Raw genomic sequence first — 20009 nt, 5'->3', positions numbered from 1 at the left:
GAAGACAGGGCTGGGACCTGGCAGTTATGCTGAATCCCATCCCCGAGCAGCATGGAGTGGCTCCAAGCCACTCTGTTCTCTTCAGACTTGCATCACCTCCTGAGGTGACGCAGGTCCAAGGAGACCTATTAAAGGTGTGGTGACTTACCCAGGGGTAAGAGGAAGAGTTTCCCCTTGCTTCCAGCTGAGCCAATTCTGGCCCCAGTCTTGCCCTGGATATAGTGCAAGGCTCCTGGTCTCGCTGTTCCAGCGCAAGATAGTATTGTGCTGCACAGGGTTTAACACCAGCACAGAAGATGACCCTAAATATGTTTCAAGGTATGGGTCTAAAGTAGTGATTTCCAACATTTCTCTTCTGGCACACTGACCTTCATGGTCTTTGTCTCTTGGGAGGGCAGTCACTTCTGTGGCCTTCTTGAGCTGTTCCCTTCTTGAGCTGTTCCCTTCTAGAAGAAATCTGTTGAGTAGCCACACAGATGTGTATGTTCATGCTTTTACAAAACACTATACAGTGGACATGTTTACTTCCACAGAGGCTGCTATTGAGTGTTGAGTCCTCTGGAAGATTCTTTCATGTTGACAATTCCTGAGCCAACCACATGCCCACTGTTAAAGTAGTTCTGTCACTATTAATTTGATATAACTTGAAGAATATTGAATGTCCTCCTGCCTTTTCAGAGAAAACAGGACATTTTATGTGTGCCATAAATTCCTGCTCTTAAGAAAAACAGGTAGTTAGCGTTCCTGGGATGATGGTCTTCTCTTGCCTTCAACCTTGTTTATTTTTTTGTTAGTGTTGTCAAGGCTATGTGTTTGGTTTAGTGTAAGGGGTCTCCTAGTTCTGTCAGTCTGGGCTGGGAAAACTGAAGATCTCTCAAGGAGGGGAATCGGCAACTGGCCGTCACCTCCCAAAGAGGAGGGAATATCCCAAAGAATATGCCTTTCTGCTTTCCTTCAGAATAGGAATTTACATCAATTAAAAAATATCTCTGCTTCCCACTGAAATGTTTTATATCCCATTGCATTTCAATTGTGCTTAATTGGTGGAGCTAAGCAAAAGGGCAAAAATAACCAACTTAGATGCCATTTGTTATGACTCTAGCTTTTGTATTTAACTGTCCATCTGTCTTTGCAGGTGAGACTGCAGACACTCTGATGGCCCTTCGGTATTGCAAGGAGAGAGGAGCCCTTACTGTAGGAATCACAAACACCGTAGGTAGCTCCATATCCCGAGAAACAGACTGCGGAGTGCACATCAATGCTGGTCCAGAGATTGGAGTTGCCAGCACAAAGGTGAGAACCCTTTATAGCCAGAGACATTGATGCTGTACTCCAAGAAAGGTTGCATTTTGTTACTGGAACGCATAATGCGGATTTGTATATCTGGCAGTACATTAGCACTGTTTCCCCATCGAAGTGCATGTATAAAAAGGGATTAAGTCATTTCTGCCCAACGTTTCTTATACGCAACAGGGACCAATTGTTACACCTGTGGGCTGGGCAAAAATGGGTGAACATCTTTTTTCAAGGGAGCAGAAAGAGATAAGGATTCCTTCTCAGTGTATCTGAGCATTCAGAAGGTGTTACCGAATGCTCTCACTTTGCATGCTACTCTTTGAGGTAAGTTACATTGCAAAATGTCGGTTAAAGATATCACCTGCAGGGTTCGAGGCTGAACAGGATCTCTGCTTCTAAGCCATGTGCCATGTTCACTCTTGTGGGCAGGTGAGGGGTAACAGCTTATGGAACATAATTGAAAGCTAGGAGGCTGAGATAAAACATATTCCTTTTGACCCTGGTTTCTTTGGTTCATGCCTTTTGGGTATTTCAGTGTTTGCAGTTATTGACAACTCCAGATTTCAGACTCCAGATTGCTGTTTGCCAAATCCGTGCAGTCTAAATCACTGCTGAAGTGCAGTCTGCTTGTCTGAGTTGCTGAAGCTGAGCTCCAACAGTCCTTTGCTTGAATATCTGTATCTTGCAAGAGAAAGCTTTGTGTCAATATAGATGGCTGTGAGCAAGTCACTCTGACAGTTCCCATCTCAGGGAATCTGTGTGCCCTGCCTGAATACCAGGAATACCGAATACCTTACCAGAATAAGACACCACAGACGAGTGGCCCCCGGGTAGCCAGCGGCCAGTGTGAATGAGATTCCAGAGCAATTCTGCCCCATGCTTTAGCTCAGTGATTTTCAACCTTTTTCATCTTGCAGCACACTGACAAGGCATTAAAATGGTCAAGGCACACCATCAGCTTTTTGGCAATTGACAAGGCACACTGTGCTGTCAGTTGGGGGCTCATATCCCCCAATGGTCCTATTGATAAATGTTCCTCTCCTAAATTCCCGCGGCACACCTGGGGACCATTCTTGGCACTCCAGTGTGCCACGGCACAGTGGTTGAAAATGGCTGCTTTAGCTGAACACGTGGATCAGCTCTGTCCCGGGCAGGATAGGTCAGTTTCCCAGGACAAAACCGATCCTTGGCATCATATCACAGTGTGATGTTCCAGACTGGTGATATTCTGGCTCCTGCGGTAAAATTAATAACCCAGTAAGTGATGGTGGATTGCATTAAGATTTGGTGTCCACTTCACGATGGCAGAGCCAGTTCAGCTTCTGATACCTTTCAGGAGTCCACTGTTGGGAGGTGCCATGGTAAGTGGGGCTGTCAGATGCTCTGGGCACTTGGATGCCTTGACTTTAGGGTGCATGTGTTGGATTGCCTAAACTCTTTTGGCATGATCTATGTGTAGTGATTATTTCTTTTCCCTAGGCCTATACAAGCCAATTTGTTTCATTAGTGATGTTTGCGCTCATGATGTGCGACGATAGAATTTCTATGCAAGAAAGGCGGAAAGAAATAATGCGGGGACTGAAGTTATTGCCAGGTGGGTACAAGTGCCTCACAGTATGACATTGCATTGCCCCAGCTTTTTTAGGAAAGGCACAAAGGTCATTGGGAAAGGTGCCATTTTAATTTCCCCACAATGGCCTGCCATTGTTAGGCCTGCTTAACATTGTTAGGCCTGGCCTGCCACCCAGCACTGTTAGAAAAGATCTGGGGACCAGTGTAGGCAATAGTGGGGTTGGACACTCCCAACATGCTGGGGTCTCAGCATTTGCCCAAGGATGCCCTGTGTTGACGTGGTCTTGAGTGTAGAAGAAAGGTACATAAAAACAAACAGGAATGCAGTCATTTTAAATCAGTTATGGTTTAGTTATGTTCTCCATGAAATGATGTAAATTGGTTCTGAGTGCCTGAATGGAACACCAAACCACACTTTTAAATTTATGCCTGAAGTTTATGCTTGAAAAATCTTGATGGAGCTGAGAACTGAACCCAAATTTGTAATTGTTCAACTCCCAGGTTTGCATGTGTTATTGGCAGCTCTTCTCCTGAGTTGTGTATAGAACTAGTTGATCAAATTTGTTTTCCAAATAGATCACCATTGGCTGGTGATCAGGGTTTTTCTTTGTTTTGCTTACTCCATACTGAATGACTGGGTTGGTTTTATAAGATGCGTTGGTTACAACCAGCAGTGCTGTTCAGAGCAGGGGTAGGATAGGTGGACACCCTGAGGCACTTGTGAGTGAGGACAGGATTCTCACACCAATTCCTTTGAGCTCGCCTAGCATGAGGACTAGGGGTTTTCTCTCCTGGGTTTGCAACATTGCCCACTCCAAGGCTGCACTACTTGGGTGTGCTGAATCTGCAACAGGGCTTCCTCAACTGAATGGGCTGCTTCAAAAAGTCTTGAATCAACCTGCAGCGGAGACCTGAGTCAGAGAATCACCCAGTGGACTATATGGATACTTTGGCTTTTGAAGCTCTAGCACCCACACCGCTCCTGGGATCTGTGGCACCCACCGGAGATGGTGGTTAATCATTGTGGCCTTTCCACCTCATGTTTTGGATGGGTGTGGGGGCTGCGTAGCCTTCCTGTCATTAATCTTTAGCATTAACACAGCCCATTAAGTTTGTTGCAAACTCTGCAAGTTGTCCCCAACAGCTGGTTACAGTAATGAGATTGCATTTCTTGCACTGAAAAAGCATTCAGTTTTGTTCTGTCCAAAATTCACTGTATGAAGTGTCTGCAGCTGTCTTGGTAAGTGGGAGCCTGTGTACATCGATGGTTTTTCTTGTGCTTTGCTCTTTGCAATAGACTTGATTAAAGAAGTGCTGAGCATGGATGATGAGATCCAAAAGTTGGCGACGGAGCTGTATCACCAGAAGTCGGTCCTCATTATGGGTCGTGGCTATCACTATGCGACATGCCTGGAAGGTGCTCTTGTAAGGCATCTCCTTTTTCTGACTTAATAAAAAGGGAGGTTGCCTGTGTGTGGCCAGAGGCGTTGGCCATAGTTCCATAGTCGTCTTGGTGTTGGACCACTGGGCCCAGAAGGGCTAGGAAGAAACATTAAGAATGTAAGAACATGAAAACAGCCCCGCTGGATCAGGCCATAGGCCCATCTAGTCCAGCTTCCTGTATCTCACAGCGGCCCACCAAGACATGGATTGTGTCTGCAAAGAATGCATTAAAAATATCCAGGCAAAACACTTTTATAGAATCCTTAAGTGCTACTATTTTTAACTTGATTCTTGCGGACCACAAGGAGAACATGAGCCAACAGTGTGGTGCAGCTGCAAAAAATGCTAATGCAGTGCCGTTTGTATGAACGGAGGCAGAGAGTCCAGCTCATGGGAAGTGTTCTTTCCATTCTATTCGGCACTACTGAGACCTCACTGTGAATACTGTGTCCAGTTCTGTGCACCATATTGTAAGGAGAACATTGATAAACTGGAGCAGATTTAGAGGAAAGCCATGAAGATGGGGGGGGGGGTCTTAGCCTAGAGAAGACTGGAGGGGGGTGCAGATAGAACAGCTGGTTTCAAGTATCTAAAGGGCTATCTCGCAAGGGAGGACTAGCTCTTTGTGGCTCTTGAGGGCAGAGCTACAACCAAATAGGCTGAACATACAGGCACGTAGATTTAGGGAAGACATGAGGAAGAATTCCTCGACAGTAAGAGCTGCCCGGCACTGGCCTCTTCCTTGTTGGAGGTTTTCAAGCACAGGATGGATGATCGCCATCCACCTTCAGGGCCCTCACGATGCCCTCCTAAGTTCTTTCCCACTCTTTGGTATCCATTATTTTCTCAGTAAGTTGTGCAGGTGGGATTCAACCCTTCTTCCAACCCAGACCATTAGAAAACGAATTTGACATCCACTGGCTTTTAAGATCCAGCAGTACTTGGACATGCACTGGGAGTGACATAGAACCCCTTCCTTTGTTGCAGTCTTTAGACCAAGAGTGCCTGAGAAACATTCTGTGGTTCGTGGCAAAGAAAGCAGAGTTGTGGTGAGCAGGAATGGGTGCAGACTGCCTGCCTCTCGAGTCAGAGTGTAAGGCATAATGAGCCAAGCAGAGTTAAGGGGTAGGTCACTGACTTGTTTAGCAGCCATGTAGGGGGCCTAGAACAGAAGACAGGCTTTGTAGGATTGGGCTAACGCACCTGCTTGTTCCTCCTAGAAAATCAAAGAAATCACATATATGCACTCAGAGGGCATTCTGGCTGGCGAGCTGAAGCACGGACCCCTTGCTCTCGTGGACAAGCTTATGCCTGTCATCATGATCATCACGCGGGACAACACGTATGCCAAGTGCCAGAATGCTTTGCAGCAGGTCATGGCACGGCAGGTGAGATGAGAAGCCACTTTCACAGGAAGGGCTGGGAGGGGATGTAAATGCCCATCATAAAGAAGGATGAGGAAGCTCCCCAGAAGTTTTCAAGCTCTGTGCATAGAGTCAGGATATGCTCTAATCGGGTGCTGGAGCATATGAAGTGTGGGACACCTCTCCCCCCTCCCCAATTCCTGCTCTTCTTAGTAATTGCATTTCATCCCTAAGAGTGAAGTCTTGGGCAGTTGGGAGCACAGGAGAACTGGTGGAGTGAAAAGAGGTGTTGGTGATTTTCTTTCTGCTTTCCCTGCACCCCTAAGTCTCATTTCCAGGGCAGGAAAGGGAGAGTCGAATAATCCCATGGCACTTCCCTCAGCATCCCAGATTCCTTTTTGAATCCCCACATTTTCTCCCTTTGGGTAGCAGTTTGAGCTGCAAATCAGGGCTTATCACTTCTGCTATGAACTTGCTTGGTGAATGTAGGCAAGCCACTCCTTTTCTCTGATTCTATCTTCCTCCTCTGCCATATGGGGATGATGATGGTTTACCTTACCAGCTTACTAACCTTACCAGGGGATAGTTGTAACAGCAAGATAACACAAGTGAAGTGCTTTTCACATACAGAAACAGCTGTACAAGTGAATATTACTCCAGATTCAGCACTGGGCACAGTGACAACAGTCATGCTTGTCATTTGTATCAGTGCCAGCTCCGAGTTGCTGCAAGTCCTGGCACAAAACTTCTCAGTGGGATCTCTCTCTGTCCCCTGATGGCACATTGATGGCACCTCACTGGTGCTGAGGATGCAGGCCTCTGCCTGACTGGGGGGCCTTGGCCAGTGGCCCCCCGATTCACATGTTGTTCCATGTGATGTGAGTCTGATTTTCAGTCAGGGGAGGGTTCAGCTTTGTGGCATCTAGTTTGACCGTAATTTTGATAATGAGAAATGTAGAGGGGGCGGGGAAAGAGTTGGGATTCTTTGACTTGGTGGCTCCAGTTCTTGTATCCCGAGAATTTGGCCACCTCAGAGTCTTGGCAGGAGTTCAGCAGCAATCAACTGAAAATAACCACAAAACCCAAATACAGTGGGCCCTCCTTATCTGCAGGGTGAGCATCCGTGGATGCTGAGCCCTTGACTGGAGAGCCTCGGAGGACCTCCCAAACGTGACCAGAAGTGCCTTCCAGTTGAGTCGGGAAGGTGTGCTGAGGCAAGGGGAGGCAGCACGCAGCCTCCAGGTAACTGCAGCGCTGTTCGCTCCCCCCCACCCCCCGATTTGGTGTCTGGGACCGGAGGGAGGGTCTTGGAACAGATCCTCCCCTGAAACCTAGGGCCCATTGTAATAAGTATACATATTAACTAAAACTAATAAAGTGACAACAAACAATACAGAGGCAAACCTGAAGAAGGGTGGAAACCCTTCAGTTGAACATCAGACAGAAACCAGAAAATATTTTGGCTGACACATGCAACATGAAATAAGGCACATAGGCTCAGAACCGCTTGGATGTAAGACTAGCACAAGAGGAGACTAGAAACAGGTTTTCCAAGTGAGGTTACTGCTGCATTGTCTTGAAGAGGAAATTTAATTTGTCTCTGTAAATTAGATGGAAGGTTGTAGTAGGTTGAATTGCAGCAGGAATGCAGCTGGCCTCTCCCTCCCCACTCGGGGCAGGATCCTATCTTCTCCTGCACATTATTTCTTGACACCTTCACTCTTTCCAGGGGCGGCCTGTTGTGATTTGTGATAAGGAGGATATCGAGACCATCAAGAACAATAAACGAACCATCAAAGTCCCCCACTCTGTGGACTGCCTGCAGGGGATCCTGAGTGTCATCCCGTTACAGCTCCTGGCTTTCCACCTTGCTGTTCTCAGAGGCTATGACGTAAGTACCATCCTTGGGCAGTGACCTCTTGCCCACTGTCTCCCTTTTTGCCTTGGTCTTGGAGGCCAATGGCTCTTATTCGTCTTTAGAGAGAGTGGGGGGTGAACTTGGATTCCCTGAATCCCAGGGAGATTCTCCATCTACTGTGTCTCACAAGCCCTTCTAATGGATTTGCTGCTTTTGCATTGGTACACCTGGCAGAGTGTTGTACAGGTGCATGTACAGTCAGTTCTTTTTATATGCAAATTCACTTATCCGCAAGGGGCAGAATTGCCAGCTACCTCTCATCATCCTCTATTCAGAGACCTTCCAGAGGCTGCAGGGACCTTCAGAATGGCACCTGCGACCAGCAGAGACCCCTTTAAAGAGGCTGGCGGAAGCATCCACCAACCATTTTGAAGGAGTTTGAGCTGGTTGTCAGTACCATTCTGCAGCCTCTGGAAGGTCTCTGCAACATTCAGAGATGTTTTGGCACTTTCCGCTGCACTCTACTGGCTTCCTGAGGGTCTCTGCTGGATTCTTCTGAAGGAAGGTAAGGTGACCCTTCCCCCATGACACCCCTTGCACCTAACCCCATTGATCCCAAAAGGATCAATGGTTCATTGTTTGTGAATTTGCTATCCACTAGAGTTTCCAGGAACCTAACCATAGTATATAACGAGAACTGACTGTACAAAGAACAGGTGCTTAAACGCATACCTAGGTAAAGAGACAGGCTGAAGAGGTTGGGTAGCTCCCCCTCAACCAATTGGGTAGCCCCATGAAACCTGGTTTCTTAATACCAAGAGCAAGGTGGCTTGAGTGCAATCTAGCAAAACATGCTAGATCGGTTCTCGGAACTGGCTGCTGTTTGCGGAAGTGGCAGCAGTTACTCCACAGTAAGTGTGGGAGGCTGGCATTCCTGGAACAACACAAATGGCTTAGCAATGGAAGCCGAATTTCTGGCTAGGCGTGCTCAGGGAATTTTGTCTTGATGGTTCGTTCTGCTCCTAGCCAGTTTGCAAACTTTGCCATTGTGTTACAATGTTGGGATTTTGTGTTTTTGTCTGCCTGCCCCCCCTGCTGGCCATTGCCAGTTACTGCACTGAATTTTGTCCAATGAATCCAGGCTAGTCCAAGCATTTTCATCAGCGTGCTTGTTGTACTTCACTTTTTCAATTCTCCATTTTGTTTAATTCCTTTTTCTCTTGAGTGTGTAGTAAACTGGTTCTATTTTGACTTCTTGCCCTGCATAGCACACATTCACTGGCAGTTCTCTCAGGTGTCATGTCCATTTGCTCATGGGCACTCCTGCCATTGGGTTTTAAGCAAGGGCCGTGGGGTTCTGTGCTTTCCTGGAAGGGGAAGCTTTTCCCAGACAGTCCCCTTCGGCCTGGTTCCTACAGTCTGAAATGGTGGTAGTAGATGGATCTATGATTTCCCCTCCATATTTTCAGTCACTGTTGAAGTTAATCAGTGGAGAGCAGGAAGGGATGCACTTCTGTTGTTCCACCTGCAGCTTCCCTTAAAGGGGACAGATAGATCCTTGCTGAAGAGAAGAGAACACAGAGAGGTGGGGCCTACTGGTGTAATGGGGCAGATTGGAGGAAGAAGAGGGTTTGAGGATCTGTGTTATGCAAAGTAGCCAGAATGCAAAGGGCACTTAATTGGCTTTGCTGCCACTGTCACAGGCATAAGATAAAATAGAAGTCTTTTTTCACAAGCCACTGAAGACCACAATTTTTCTTCATTTTACAACGACCATGGACCGAAGGGGCTCTAGCTCAGTGGTAGAGTCCTTGCTTTGCATGCAGAATATGTCCCTCCTTAAATCTCTAGATTAGTTTCTCATCTGCTTTGGAACCTACATAAGCTTCTGGGCCTCCTTTTGAAATGCCCCACCCTTCCCCCAACTCTCTATTCTCATATCCCTGTCTGTGATATTCATCTCTACCACTCAGTTGTCCTAAGATTCCTGCTTGCTAAAATGCCCCCACCTTTGTTCCTTCCACAGTGCTTCTTGAGATACCACTTTCTGCATTTCCTTTAAATCTCCCCTCAAAACTTGCAGCCCAAACTCCTAGTTCTCCTGCAACATCATAATTTAACATAAGTGTACGTGAGAAATTGCCATGTTCCTCCCCAACACCCAATTCCTTTTCCTCTGCTCTGTCCCTTATGTCTTTTAAATTGTGAGCCTTCAGAATAGGTCTGCTAGTCTTTTTTTCACTCTTTGTATAGTGCTGGGCAAATAGATGATGTTACATAAATAAGGACGATTGCTTGTAGAAATCTAATTTGGTTTTCTTTTTTAGGTTGACTTTCCAAGAAATCTGGCCAAATCAGTTACGGTCGAGTAGGACACACCTTGGTCATTAATTACTTTGTGGGTGTCAATGACAGACTCCTTTTTCTCTTTTAGTTTTTTGGTACTGGAAGACATTGATTTTAAAAGTCTTTTTGATCAAATCTTATGACACGTGTCCAAGAATCTTCATAACTGCTGCATTTGTGACGGTTCAAGTTGAATCCATGGGCTATGTCAATAGTATCTTTGTGATCATTTCAAAATACAGCGCTCTCTTAAATCATTCATCTTCTAGCTTGATGAGATTGTTTCAAGTCTCCCTGCTGAGAAATTGCATAATGATGGACTTATCTGTAGAACATCCAGGCTGATAAGAATAGAAATGGGAAACAAGGAGGGTGGCTGTAGAAGTCAAGTGTGCAGAGACTGAGAACTGTGCTTTCCTTTTCCCAATTGCCCAGTGATTTTTGCTGTTGCCAAAAGGCAAGGCTTGCTTGTTTCTGTCATGCACTCCAGCAATAAGTATTTCTGCACCTTGCCAGAAGAAACACCATAGCTTCAGCCTACAGTGTGTTGACCCTTTCAGCCAGGCCTACTTGACCTGGATTCATTGTACATCAGAGTTCCACATTTTACTAGACTGAGGTCATTGCAAGTGCAAAATTTTACAATATTTTTCTAAATGCAAGATCTGAAAAGAGAGCCTCTTGCTTCCGTGGTCCTCAGTCTAGAATGAAATGAAGGGCAAATTCTTGTGTTCATTTTTCATGTGGGGAAGTCACCATAAGGCAGCTTAACCTTGACACTCTTGTATGAATGGGCAGTAGATCTGGCATTTACCCCAAAAGTTTACACTTGGGTGTTCAAGAAACCTTCTTTACAGTGTGACATATATGGCAATATGTTGATTCAGCCTGAAAGTGACAATGCAGTGACTTCGCCATGTTTCAAAGTAATATCAGAACCAGCCCCGTTGCCTTGTTGCAGAGCAATGCATCAAGGACAATTCATTTGGGGGAGGGGCTGGAGTTGGGTTCTGTGCTGACCTGCTGCTACTGCTGTACTTTCAGGCATTTCAGAACCAGAGCAGTGGTGTTAAACTCTCATTTTATATCCTGCTCAGCTCTCCAACTAGTTCCCCTGTCTCCCCAAAATCTTATGTGAATGTGTGTGCTGCACAGGGCAAAACTGAAGGGAGAGGAAAGTTGTCCTTAGTAGAACAATGATGTAGGTCAAGTTACCTTTATGTAGGGCAGGTGGCAAAACAAGCGCTGAGCCAAAATGCGGAGTGCATCTTTGGATTTCTGCTGCTGCCCCCTTTCTTCTTCTGCAGTGGACAATGTGCTGCAGAACAAAGGGGGATGTTGGCCCAGTTGCTTTGACAGCACAGGGATGTGTTTCCGGGGAGAGGCTGCCATTCCAGGACCATTTCAGCATCTTCAGATGTGTAATTTTTGCCCTGAAAATACTCATGGGCAAATGCTTTGACAGAGTGCCAGATGTAAGCATTTACTGAGGAAGCTCTCAAAAGGTGCAGAGGGTGCTTAGCTTGCAGGAAAAAATGCTGTGTTTAATGTGAACAACCAGTTTTGGAAAAAAATGTATTTCTGATCTGCTGCTATGTAAGTTGTTTGTTTTTCTGGCAGCTCTGAGAAGCTTTGGACTTGCAGTGGAGTGATGGAGACAGGAAGTTGTGCTTCTTTTTTCCTTCCCTTCTGCAAACACCTGAAGATCCTTCCTAGTCCAATCAGTGGGAAGTGAGCTAGTATTACACTTTGCTTGGCACAAAAGAATCTCTTAGAGGTAGGACAGCTGTGCATTTTTTGTAGTACTATGCTGATATTTGAAGTAGGTAGAGAGGCTAAAGATATTTAAGTATGTAAATTGTGGGAGCAGTACAGGAAAGGGAACTTGCGCAATAGTCTGAGAACCAAAGATTATCTATAGCAGCGAGCTCCTGTAGTTTGGAAAACCCATTGATTCATATGCAGTGAAAATCTAGATCATCCAAATGAAGAATCCCTAACTCCCTTCTCCTGAATTGGTGGGGCAGAGATGGCACAAGTTTATGGATAGCATTCCTTAATAGTATAGCTGTTGCTACTGAAGTTCAAGAGTGCGGGAATTAGAAACGAAACAGTTATGCAAATAAGTAAAATTGTGCTCAGCTATCAGGCTGTTCCTTGCAATATCTTGTTGGATAAGAAATACCCTTGTAGGGAGGCTTGAGGGGTTAGTTAATGTAGGTCATTCATTTTTTTGCTGCCTCAGTTTGTGCGATGACAGATTTAAAATGGGGGAGGGTAGTCAAGCCATTGTCCCTCTTAGAGTATCTGCTTTTAATTCTGGAAATCTGTCTCATTCGAGGACAGCAAGATGTAGTATGTGGTCTCTCTCTGGGTGTTTTTAAAAGTTTTGACCGCTCGTAGTTGACCTCTCTTGCACTCTGTAAAATGTGACTTGCCAGTGGGTTGAAGGCTTCAGTTACACCACAACTGCAGTTGGACACTGGATGGCTGTGAAATGTTGTTCTGCCCAAAACTCCCTTGCAAGCTTCTGTTATGTGCAGGCCCTCCTTCCTTTGCAATGTTCCTTGTGGATGTGTCTCCAGTAACATAACATGGAAGGAGCATTCAGGTCCAGCCTCAAGTGCTAACCAGTCTTTTACTGAGAATGGAGATGGCCTAAGGATAGGGTAGGCACTGCCTTTAGTTCACTGCCTCAGTGGAGAAGCCCGGCAGCAGTGCTGCCAGTCATCCAAACCAGAGAGTAGATTGTTAAACACTTGGCACTGTCTTGGTTCAGTCAGTGGGGTCTACTGTCAGTGGGGCAGAAGCAGCTGTGGGGGGGGGGCGGTGCGCAGTTCAGCAATCATGATTCAGTGTACAGGTGCCTAAAAGGCATATTGGCTGCATTGTTTTTGCTCTGCAGCTTTCTCCTTGCTCTGTATATTACAGACCTGTAAGTCAGCGAGCCTGTTAATAAGATGAACCCATGGTGACAAGCTTCCAGTGTGTGGTTCTCACTGCTCTAGTTGGGGCCAGCACTGTTGGCTAAGAATGCCTTGTTCTTACCTACTGAAGACTGAAATAGCATATGACTGGCCTCTGGTCGAAGAAGTTTTAAATCGAGGGGGGGTGTGTGAGTGTGTGTGTGTAAGTTAAAAAAAACTGGCAAATGTTCTTCCTTTCTCTGCTTGTTTTTTGAATGTACATATACGTGACAAAATTCATTGTCTTGGTTTTTGGGGACCATTCTGTACTTGTTTTGTGCTGTGGACTCTGGTCATTTGAGCCATAGAAGTTTATTGTTCAGGTTTTTGTTTCTTAGCTTACCTTTTTTGTATCTTTCTCTTTGAATAAAAACCAAGTGCCCAATCATACTTTGGCTGAGAAGTCTGCTGCTTTCATGTGTCTCTTGTAAAATATTCTACTGGGAAACCAGAGACCAACTTAGGCACTGGAATGGCAAACAGTAGTAGTTGTCAGCAATTGTTTTCTGTAAAGTTGTAGGAGTAAAAAGGCGTTGCCTGTGGTGCTGAGTGCCAAACTTGCAGCTTTCCATTCCCTCACAGATAGCTGGGTTGAACCCCACACCTGCCCAGCCAGTTGATGTCTCTGGACACTGCACTGCCACAAGCATTATACAAGACAGGAGACAGATGAGCCGTTGGTCGTCTCCAGCTCTGTTTCAAGCCAGCCTTTTCTGTTTCCTCCTTGGTAAATAAAATATACATAGACACAGACCTCCAAATAGTTCTTTAATAACAAAAAAATTGGCAAAGAGTAATGACTGTATCTAAACATGACTCATGCAAACAAGCCAACGGTACAGAATTACTTTCCTGCTGGCTGAATTTGTCTCCTCTGCTAGAAGTAGCCAAATCCATCCAAGAAATGCTCCATCTTTCAGGCATCTTCTCCAGCAGTGACTAACATTCCCTTCTCTTTGTTCTGCCAGTGACCTCTAGGAATTTCAGATTGGCTACCAGTTCTGCAATACTATTGCATACGCTTGGCTGCTGGTGCTTGGCGTTCCTAGGATGAATCTGTCCAAGTGGCCACCGTAGTAGTTTGATCAACTCAACTCTCACTCCCTGGGACTGTGAAGTGGTTAGAATCCTAAAGATGGCATGGTTCTCCAAAACAGAAAAAGGGGGTGCCATCCAATTGTTTTTTCACTGCTCTTTATAGAACTGTTTTAGAAGTTGCTACTTTTGGAATATTCATTATAATGCGTTTGTAGGATTTTCTAGTAAAAGATGATATACACACAGTACTATATGTCTGTATATAGTACACCAGCCAGTTCAACCTCACTTTTACATGGCATTAATTGACACTGGAAGGTTCGTTAACATTAAAATCTACAGGCAGAATCAAGGCAATATTAAGGCATTTAAACTCCAATGATTTTCCAACACAGACGGCCAAAATGCTTTGGACCAACACTCTTATTCTCCATGCATTTGTGTAATACTGAGAAAGCTAAAAACAATTCCTTGTTAGAACCTCAGCTTCTACCAATTTCAGTAGAGCTCTTGTAGATCTTGCAGCTCGGTTGTGTCCCATGGGTAACAAATATCTCTTACTCTGCCTCCCTAAGTATCCAGAAGCCCACACACTAGGGCAGGACTAGGGCAACCCAACCAAAAGTGTGTGGCAGCCAGGATCTCCCCCCACCATGGGCTCTTGTTTCTGACCTTTGTTGCATCTCCAAAATGCATTCAGAGCTGGAAAGGAGGTTGCTGGGAGCATTTCTGGAATTGCTTTGTGTCTCCAAAACAATAAACCGAGGCTGGACTCTAGTTCCAAGATAATCCCTGTAATTACACCAGGATTCAAAAGGTTTTGGAAGCTCAGGACACTTGTAGGAACAATTTCCATCCTCTGCAGCTTCAAATTGAGAAGGCTTCCATGTACCTCAGAAAACAAACCACCCCAGTGTTCTTTGCAACACAAACTGGGGAGGCAATGCAGTTGCACTGCATTTCAAAGGGGCTGAAAGCACCTTCACAGTGCAATGCAACTGCAGGGATTTTCCTTCCCTTTCTCCAGTTCCAGAGATGAGAGGCTTCTCTTGTTTGCTTCTCTTCTAAGGGGAGAACTTCTCTTGTTTGCAGGAGGACAGCAGCACTTTGCAACTATCAGGCCTAAGTGGGCCCACCAAATCAGTGGAAGGCAGCCACCAAGAGTGCTTGGTGGGTTTGGTCCACTGTCCTTGTCTTTTTTCCTTTGACATGAACAGGTACCCAACTGTTGTTCACAACCTCACTGGTTCAAGGGGAAGGTGTTCCAGTATTTAGGTCCTGTGAGTGCAATTAATGCTCTGTAAAGGAGGTATTCGTCATTACAGGAAATATCTATACATTAATAAAAGCAACACAACCATAAAGAAAAAAAGAAAAAATACAAGCACAGCTTGACACAATAAACATGCCATGAAATATCACTGGCTTTATAATAATTTACTACAATGTGAAAAAAAATCTTTTATCCACATGGGATACAAAATGCTTCCACTTAAAATATGGCAAGCATGCAGTAATAATATGTACACCACAGATTTGGAATTTTGCTTTTATCTTGTGCAGTGAACTTTAGCACAATTTTAAAAACCCTCCATGGCCTGATCAACATGTTTTTAGTCCCTTACCACCTAACCCCCAGATTGTACTCTTTTGAATTCAGAACTGGGAAAACAAAATTCCTTTTTAATGAAACCAGAGGCTATAAAAATGCATTTATTTCTTTTTCCTCTGAAGTTCTGCATGACCATTAAAATGAGTAATATATCCTTGGAATTATATTTTATTTAAAAAGCATTTTCATTCCAAACTTGGGGCAACTTCTTGACTGTGCATGAAATAAAACTTAATCCAGCCTGCCTGTATTACACCAATTCCATTTTACACTGCTTGGGCTCAAACCACCAGGCCAGCTTCCTATACAAGTCCACTAAAGCACCCCCTCTGATGCAGAGAGCAGGACTGCTGTGGGAGAACCATCCCACACTTCTCCCCACATGGAAGAATTGTGCCACTCATCTGCTAGATGCTGTCCACCCACCTCCGTTCAAGTAGTGTCTGGTTCAATCTTTTTTCAGGATTTTCCCAACTATTGCAAATAATGACTGAACTGACCACAACTGGTAAACTTGAAAAAAATGATCCTTGGGGCCAGGTATGGGACAAGGTATCTTCGGTATGGGCTCTTAGCTCTTACAGAGGCTCCTTTGGACTGCCTGCAGTCAAAGTAGCTGCTACTTTTGTGAGCAAATAGGGACAGGTGAGGGCAGTTGGATCTCTGTCCACTGTTTGTAAGTTTCCCTATCAAATGACAGAATTCCCTCCCAAGACATTGGTCAACTTGGCCTTACTCTCTGCACCTTACCTTCTTTGCATTGCTTTTCTATCCTTTAAAAGACAGCATGAATATGATGAACAGAGCTGCTAATAATTTATCATGCAATTTACACCAAGTCACTGGTTCCGAAACTTACCACAGTTATGGAGCCCTAGTGTGGCAGCACTATGGCACAGCTCTCCTCTCCTGCCATCTTGAATCATGCAAGACCTCAAGTGATTCAAGATAGTGGCGCCTGGGAGAGCCAATAAGAAGAAGCTGCTAGGGACATCCCATGGTGCCCCTACGAGTTGGCTGTGGTGCAGTTTGGGAAGTGCTGCTTTGAGTGATGGGGAGGAGATGTCTAGAAATCCTCTGGCACCATGGCAAGCAAGACAAAGCTTGGAGCAGTGGATTGGTTAAACACCACAAGCATGGTTCAAACTTTAGTTTGGCTTTGAACACCATGCAGGTGCAGAAGGTGCAAATCGGAGCAGAAGACCTGTCCTTGTATCCTTGTATCAGATCCTCCAAGATCCACCTATCTAGTCTAGAGGAAAAGGGAAAGCGAAGCCACTGGAATAAATGTACTTTGAAAGCACTTTGGATGCTTTCTTTGGATGGAAACCTGGCTATGTTTAGAGTTAACCCAACACAGGAAACTTTAACCTGCATTTTTACCCCCTTTTCTAGCTCAGTGTTGTCCACACAGACTGGCAGCAGCCATCCAGGGTTGCAGGCAGAATTTTTTCTCTGCCCTTCCTGGACATATCAGGTATTGAACCTGGAATCTTCTGCGCACACCACAAGTGCTACAGCTGAACTTAGCCTCTCCCAGCTAGTCTATGGGAAAGGCTTTTAAAAATTAGGAGGCATGGTTTCTTGGGAGACAATTGATCCTAAGAGTCACATACTGGCCTTGGAAGTCTGACCTTAAAATTAATGTGACTTTATCTAGTGCTACCGGTTCTACTAAAGCAGGGTCTTAAGGCTTTTTAATACTGGCTATGATGTGTGCATATGCACTGCTGGGAACTTACTTGGGTCAGCTCCAGTTAGTAAAGCAAAAAGGGCATGAGAGCACCTGTGCATCTCTTGGGGTTCTCAGGGCAATTATGCATTCCTCAGCCTGCCAAAAGGAAAGTGACACAGTTGAGGAGTTGGCTGCAGTTTCTTGCCCTTTGGGCCAAAGTGCTACAAAGATTCAATTCCATCTGTGCCCCTCCCTCCCACCAAATTGCTTAAGGTTAGTTCTCATCATCATGGGACACATTATAATTTAACAGTGTTTTATACTGGCCTGTTAGGCCCAATACTAATCCTTAGTCCAGTATTGTCTATTTTCAGTGCCAGTGGCTCAACAAGAACTTTCTCAGCTCTGCTATCCAAACTCTTGATGGAGATGCTGGGGAAAGTCTGTTAGATCTTTCTAATGCAAAGTGCTGGCTTACAACCGAGCCTTGGGCATGTCCCAAATAATGTGGTATGGTGCAAAAGCCCCCAGTTGAAGACCACCCAGTCAGGTACCCACCACACAGACTTGAGTTTTTGCACACTCATCTATCACACCTTTGCTGCAGACAGCCAGAGCCATGTGATGGTATTGAGGTGCCCACAAATCTCCAGGGCTTCTAGGCACTCAACAGTTGTATGCATTGTTTCTTAGGAAACAGAGATCACTGCAGAAAAAGAAAAAAAATCTACTTTTAAGCATGCATTGGAAGAGAATAAGGGCAGTGATTTACTCCCATATTGAAGTCAGAGTTTGTCAACTGGCAGACACACATAGTGAACCAATGGTGTAACTGTTTGTTATTGATCCCCTATTTATAATACAGTTAGCATGTCTTAAGAGCTTTACCACTGTTAATAGTGGTGTCCTACACAACAACTGCTACATCCCCCTACACCCACACTTATTCATTTTACAGATGGAGAACAGTAAGATTGCCCTCAATGGCACAGAGTCAATAGCAGTTAGCTTCAAGTCAGCTCTCCCAGATCCGAGTCAGTTCCTGCTCTCTCTCTCTCTCTCTCTCTCAAACAGCATTTTGTCTGAACATATCTAGATTGGGATGCACGATATCCTACAGAAATCTTCTCCGAACTAACATGTCACACCACATACCCATTGTACCGCTTACACAACCAGTTCAGCATGCTTGAATCCACTGAAGAATCCATTTGCATTGATACGTGTATATCTTTAAAAAAATGGTTGTGAGAATCAGTCTAAAAAGAATTCCTGAAGGCACTCTTAATTCGACACAGTGTTGCGTGAAGAGGAAGCCACTGACCAGAACCTCCCAAGGTTTAACTTTCTGTTACTTCCTCCCACTGTTGACCTGTGCATATGGATGGTGGTTTTAAGATCTGTAGTAGAATTAACCACTTGTGGTTGCCTTCAGATGTTCTGCAAACAGGCGTTCTGTAAACTCCATAGAACAACATGCTGTCTGACTGTTATGGGCAAAGCCAAGCACATCCTTAGTGCAAAGTGAAACTGTTCAACCACACTCCTCACTCCTGTTTAACTCTTTCAACAATGCCTTTGGCTCTCTCCTGTCAGCCGCAAACTAAGCAGAGGCTGATCTATCCACTGAATTTCACCTTCTTCAAAAGGTGAAGCACTGAAATCACATGAACCCCTGATCCTTCACACTGAATCATGTCTGTCCTTTTTTTTCAAACCAGTGATTCAGTTAATTGCGTCAACTGCCTTCCTTGTAGTGACATAGCAAATCCAGGCACACATGCAAATCTCTTCCACACGGTGGAAGACACCAGCAATGTCCATATTGTTCAAAGGAAGGAGCTCGGTTTTTGCCACCAGGTTTCCAGGGTCACAGCTATGTTCTTAGACTGAGATTCCGGTCCTTTATCTGAGGAGTGATCCATTCTCAGTATGAACGGGAAGATGTGACAGGAAGAGACCTCCTCGATGACAGTCAAGTGACGGACTGTAATGCAAAACATGCAATGCAGGGGTCTATACGCAGCTTCCAGCCCCTGTCAATGTGAAGATTCTGGCTTTTTCTTTAGAAGCTATGGATGTCTGTGATTCCTTTTGAATTGAACACAAATGATTTGAGTATTCCAGTTGGCTGAGGCATTGGGGCTTAAAAAAAAAAATCAGAAGTGGCTTAACTTGTGTCACCCAGAATGTTAAGGCTGCCCATTGTAATAGGATGGTAACAGTACTGCTGAAAATGGCTTGAGAAATACTACTGGGAGAGAGAGGGTGACCCTTTTAGACTAAAGGTCGAGGTGGGGGCCGGGAAGGAGGTGGAGCCCGACTGGGAGGTGGAGCGTGAGGAGGAGGTGGGAGTGGAGGGAGTATGGAAGGAAGGGACGGGGTGGGAGGGGTTGGTGAGTTGGGTGGTGGTGGGGTGTAGATGGGGGCAGGAGGAGGAGGGTTGTAAATGGGAGCAGGGGGTGGAGAGGGAGGATGGCACGCATTGTTGAGCGGGTATTTTGGTGGGGCCTGAGAAGTCTTCACTCTGGTGAAACTTATGCAGCGACCCTGAAAAAGAAAAAAGGGGGGTCTTTTAAAGCTTTTACTCTCAGGTTGGGCTACATAGTCATGAACTCATAGAAATACAACATACACATTTCCTGTTGTAAAAGGATACAGCAAAACAGTATCAACACAGGATAAAAACACAGAAAATAATAAAACTAATTAAATTCAGAGGATTTTTTTCTTCTTTTTTTAGAAGGTTTGGTAAATAGACTAAAGACCTTTTCATCCCTATAGCAGGAGGGTCTGGTCTAGAGGGTAGAGCCTTCATTTGCCTGAAGATTAACATCCA

At 45.1% G+C, this 20009-nt stretch overlaps 2 protein-coding genes across 3 annotated transcripts in view; one reads left to right on the top strand and one right to left on the bottom strand.

The window, feature by feature from the left end:
* Positions 1-13222, top strand: part of GFPT1 (glutamine--fructose-6-phosphate transaminase 1) — a 43569-nt gene extending 30347 nt beyond the window's left edge. Inside the window, exons 14-19 of the mRNA XM_066639521.1 lie at positions 1136-1293; positions 2776-2890; positions 4166-4293; positions 5532-5699; positions 7405-7566; positions 9861-13222. Coding sequence (XP_066495618.1) covers positions 1136-1293; positions 2776-2890; positions 4166-4293; positions 5532-5699; positions 7405-7566; positions 9861-9905 — 776 coding nt within the window. The 3' untranslated portion in view covers positions 9906-13222. The remainder of the gene's footprint in view (positions 1-1135; positions 1294-2775; positions 2891-4165; positions 4294-5531; positions 5700-7404; positions 7567-9860) is intronic.
* Positions 13223-13600: 378 nt separating this feature from the next.
* ANTXR1 (ANTXR cell adhesion molecule 1) overlaps positions 13601-20009 on the bottom strand; it is a 175798-nt gene continuing 169389 nt past the window's right edge. For both annotated transcript variants that reach the window (XM_066639503.1, XM_066639504.1), the window contains one exon: positions 13601-19720. In XM_066639503.1, the coding sequence (XP_066495600.1) occupies positions 19448-19720 (273 nt within the window). In that variant the 3' untranslated portion in view covers positions 13601-19447. The remainder of the gene's footprint in view (positions 19721-20009) is intronic.

This window comes from Tiliqua scincoides, chromosome 11 (assembly GCF_035046505.1).
Source record: "Tiliqua scincoides isolate rTilSci1 chromosome 11, rTilSci1.hap2, whole genome shotgun sequence".
Taxonomy (NCBI): Eukaryota; Metazoa; Chordata; class Lepidosauria; order Squamata; family Scincidae; genus Tiliqua; species Tiliqua scincoides.
Note: the sequence above shows the minus strand (reverse complement) of the source record. Positions and strands in the feature narration are given on the sequence as shown.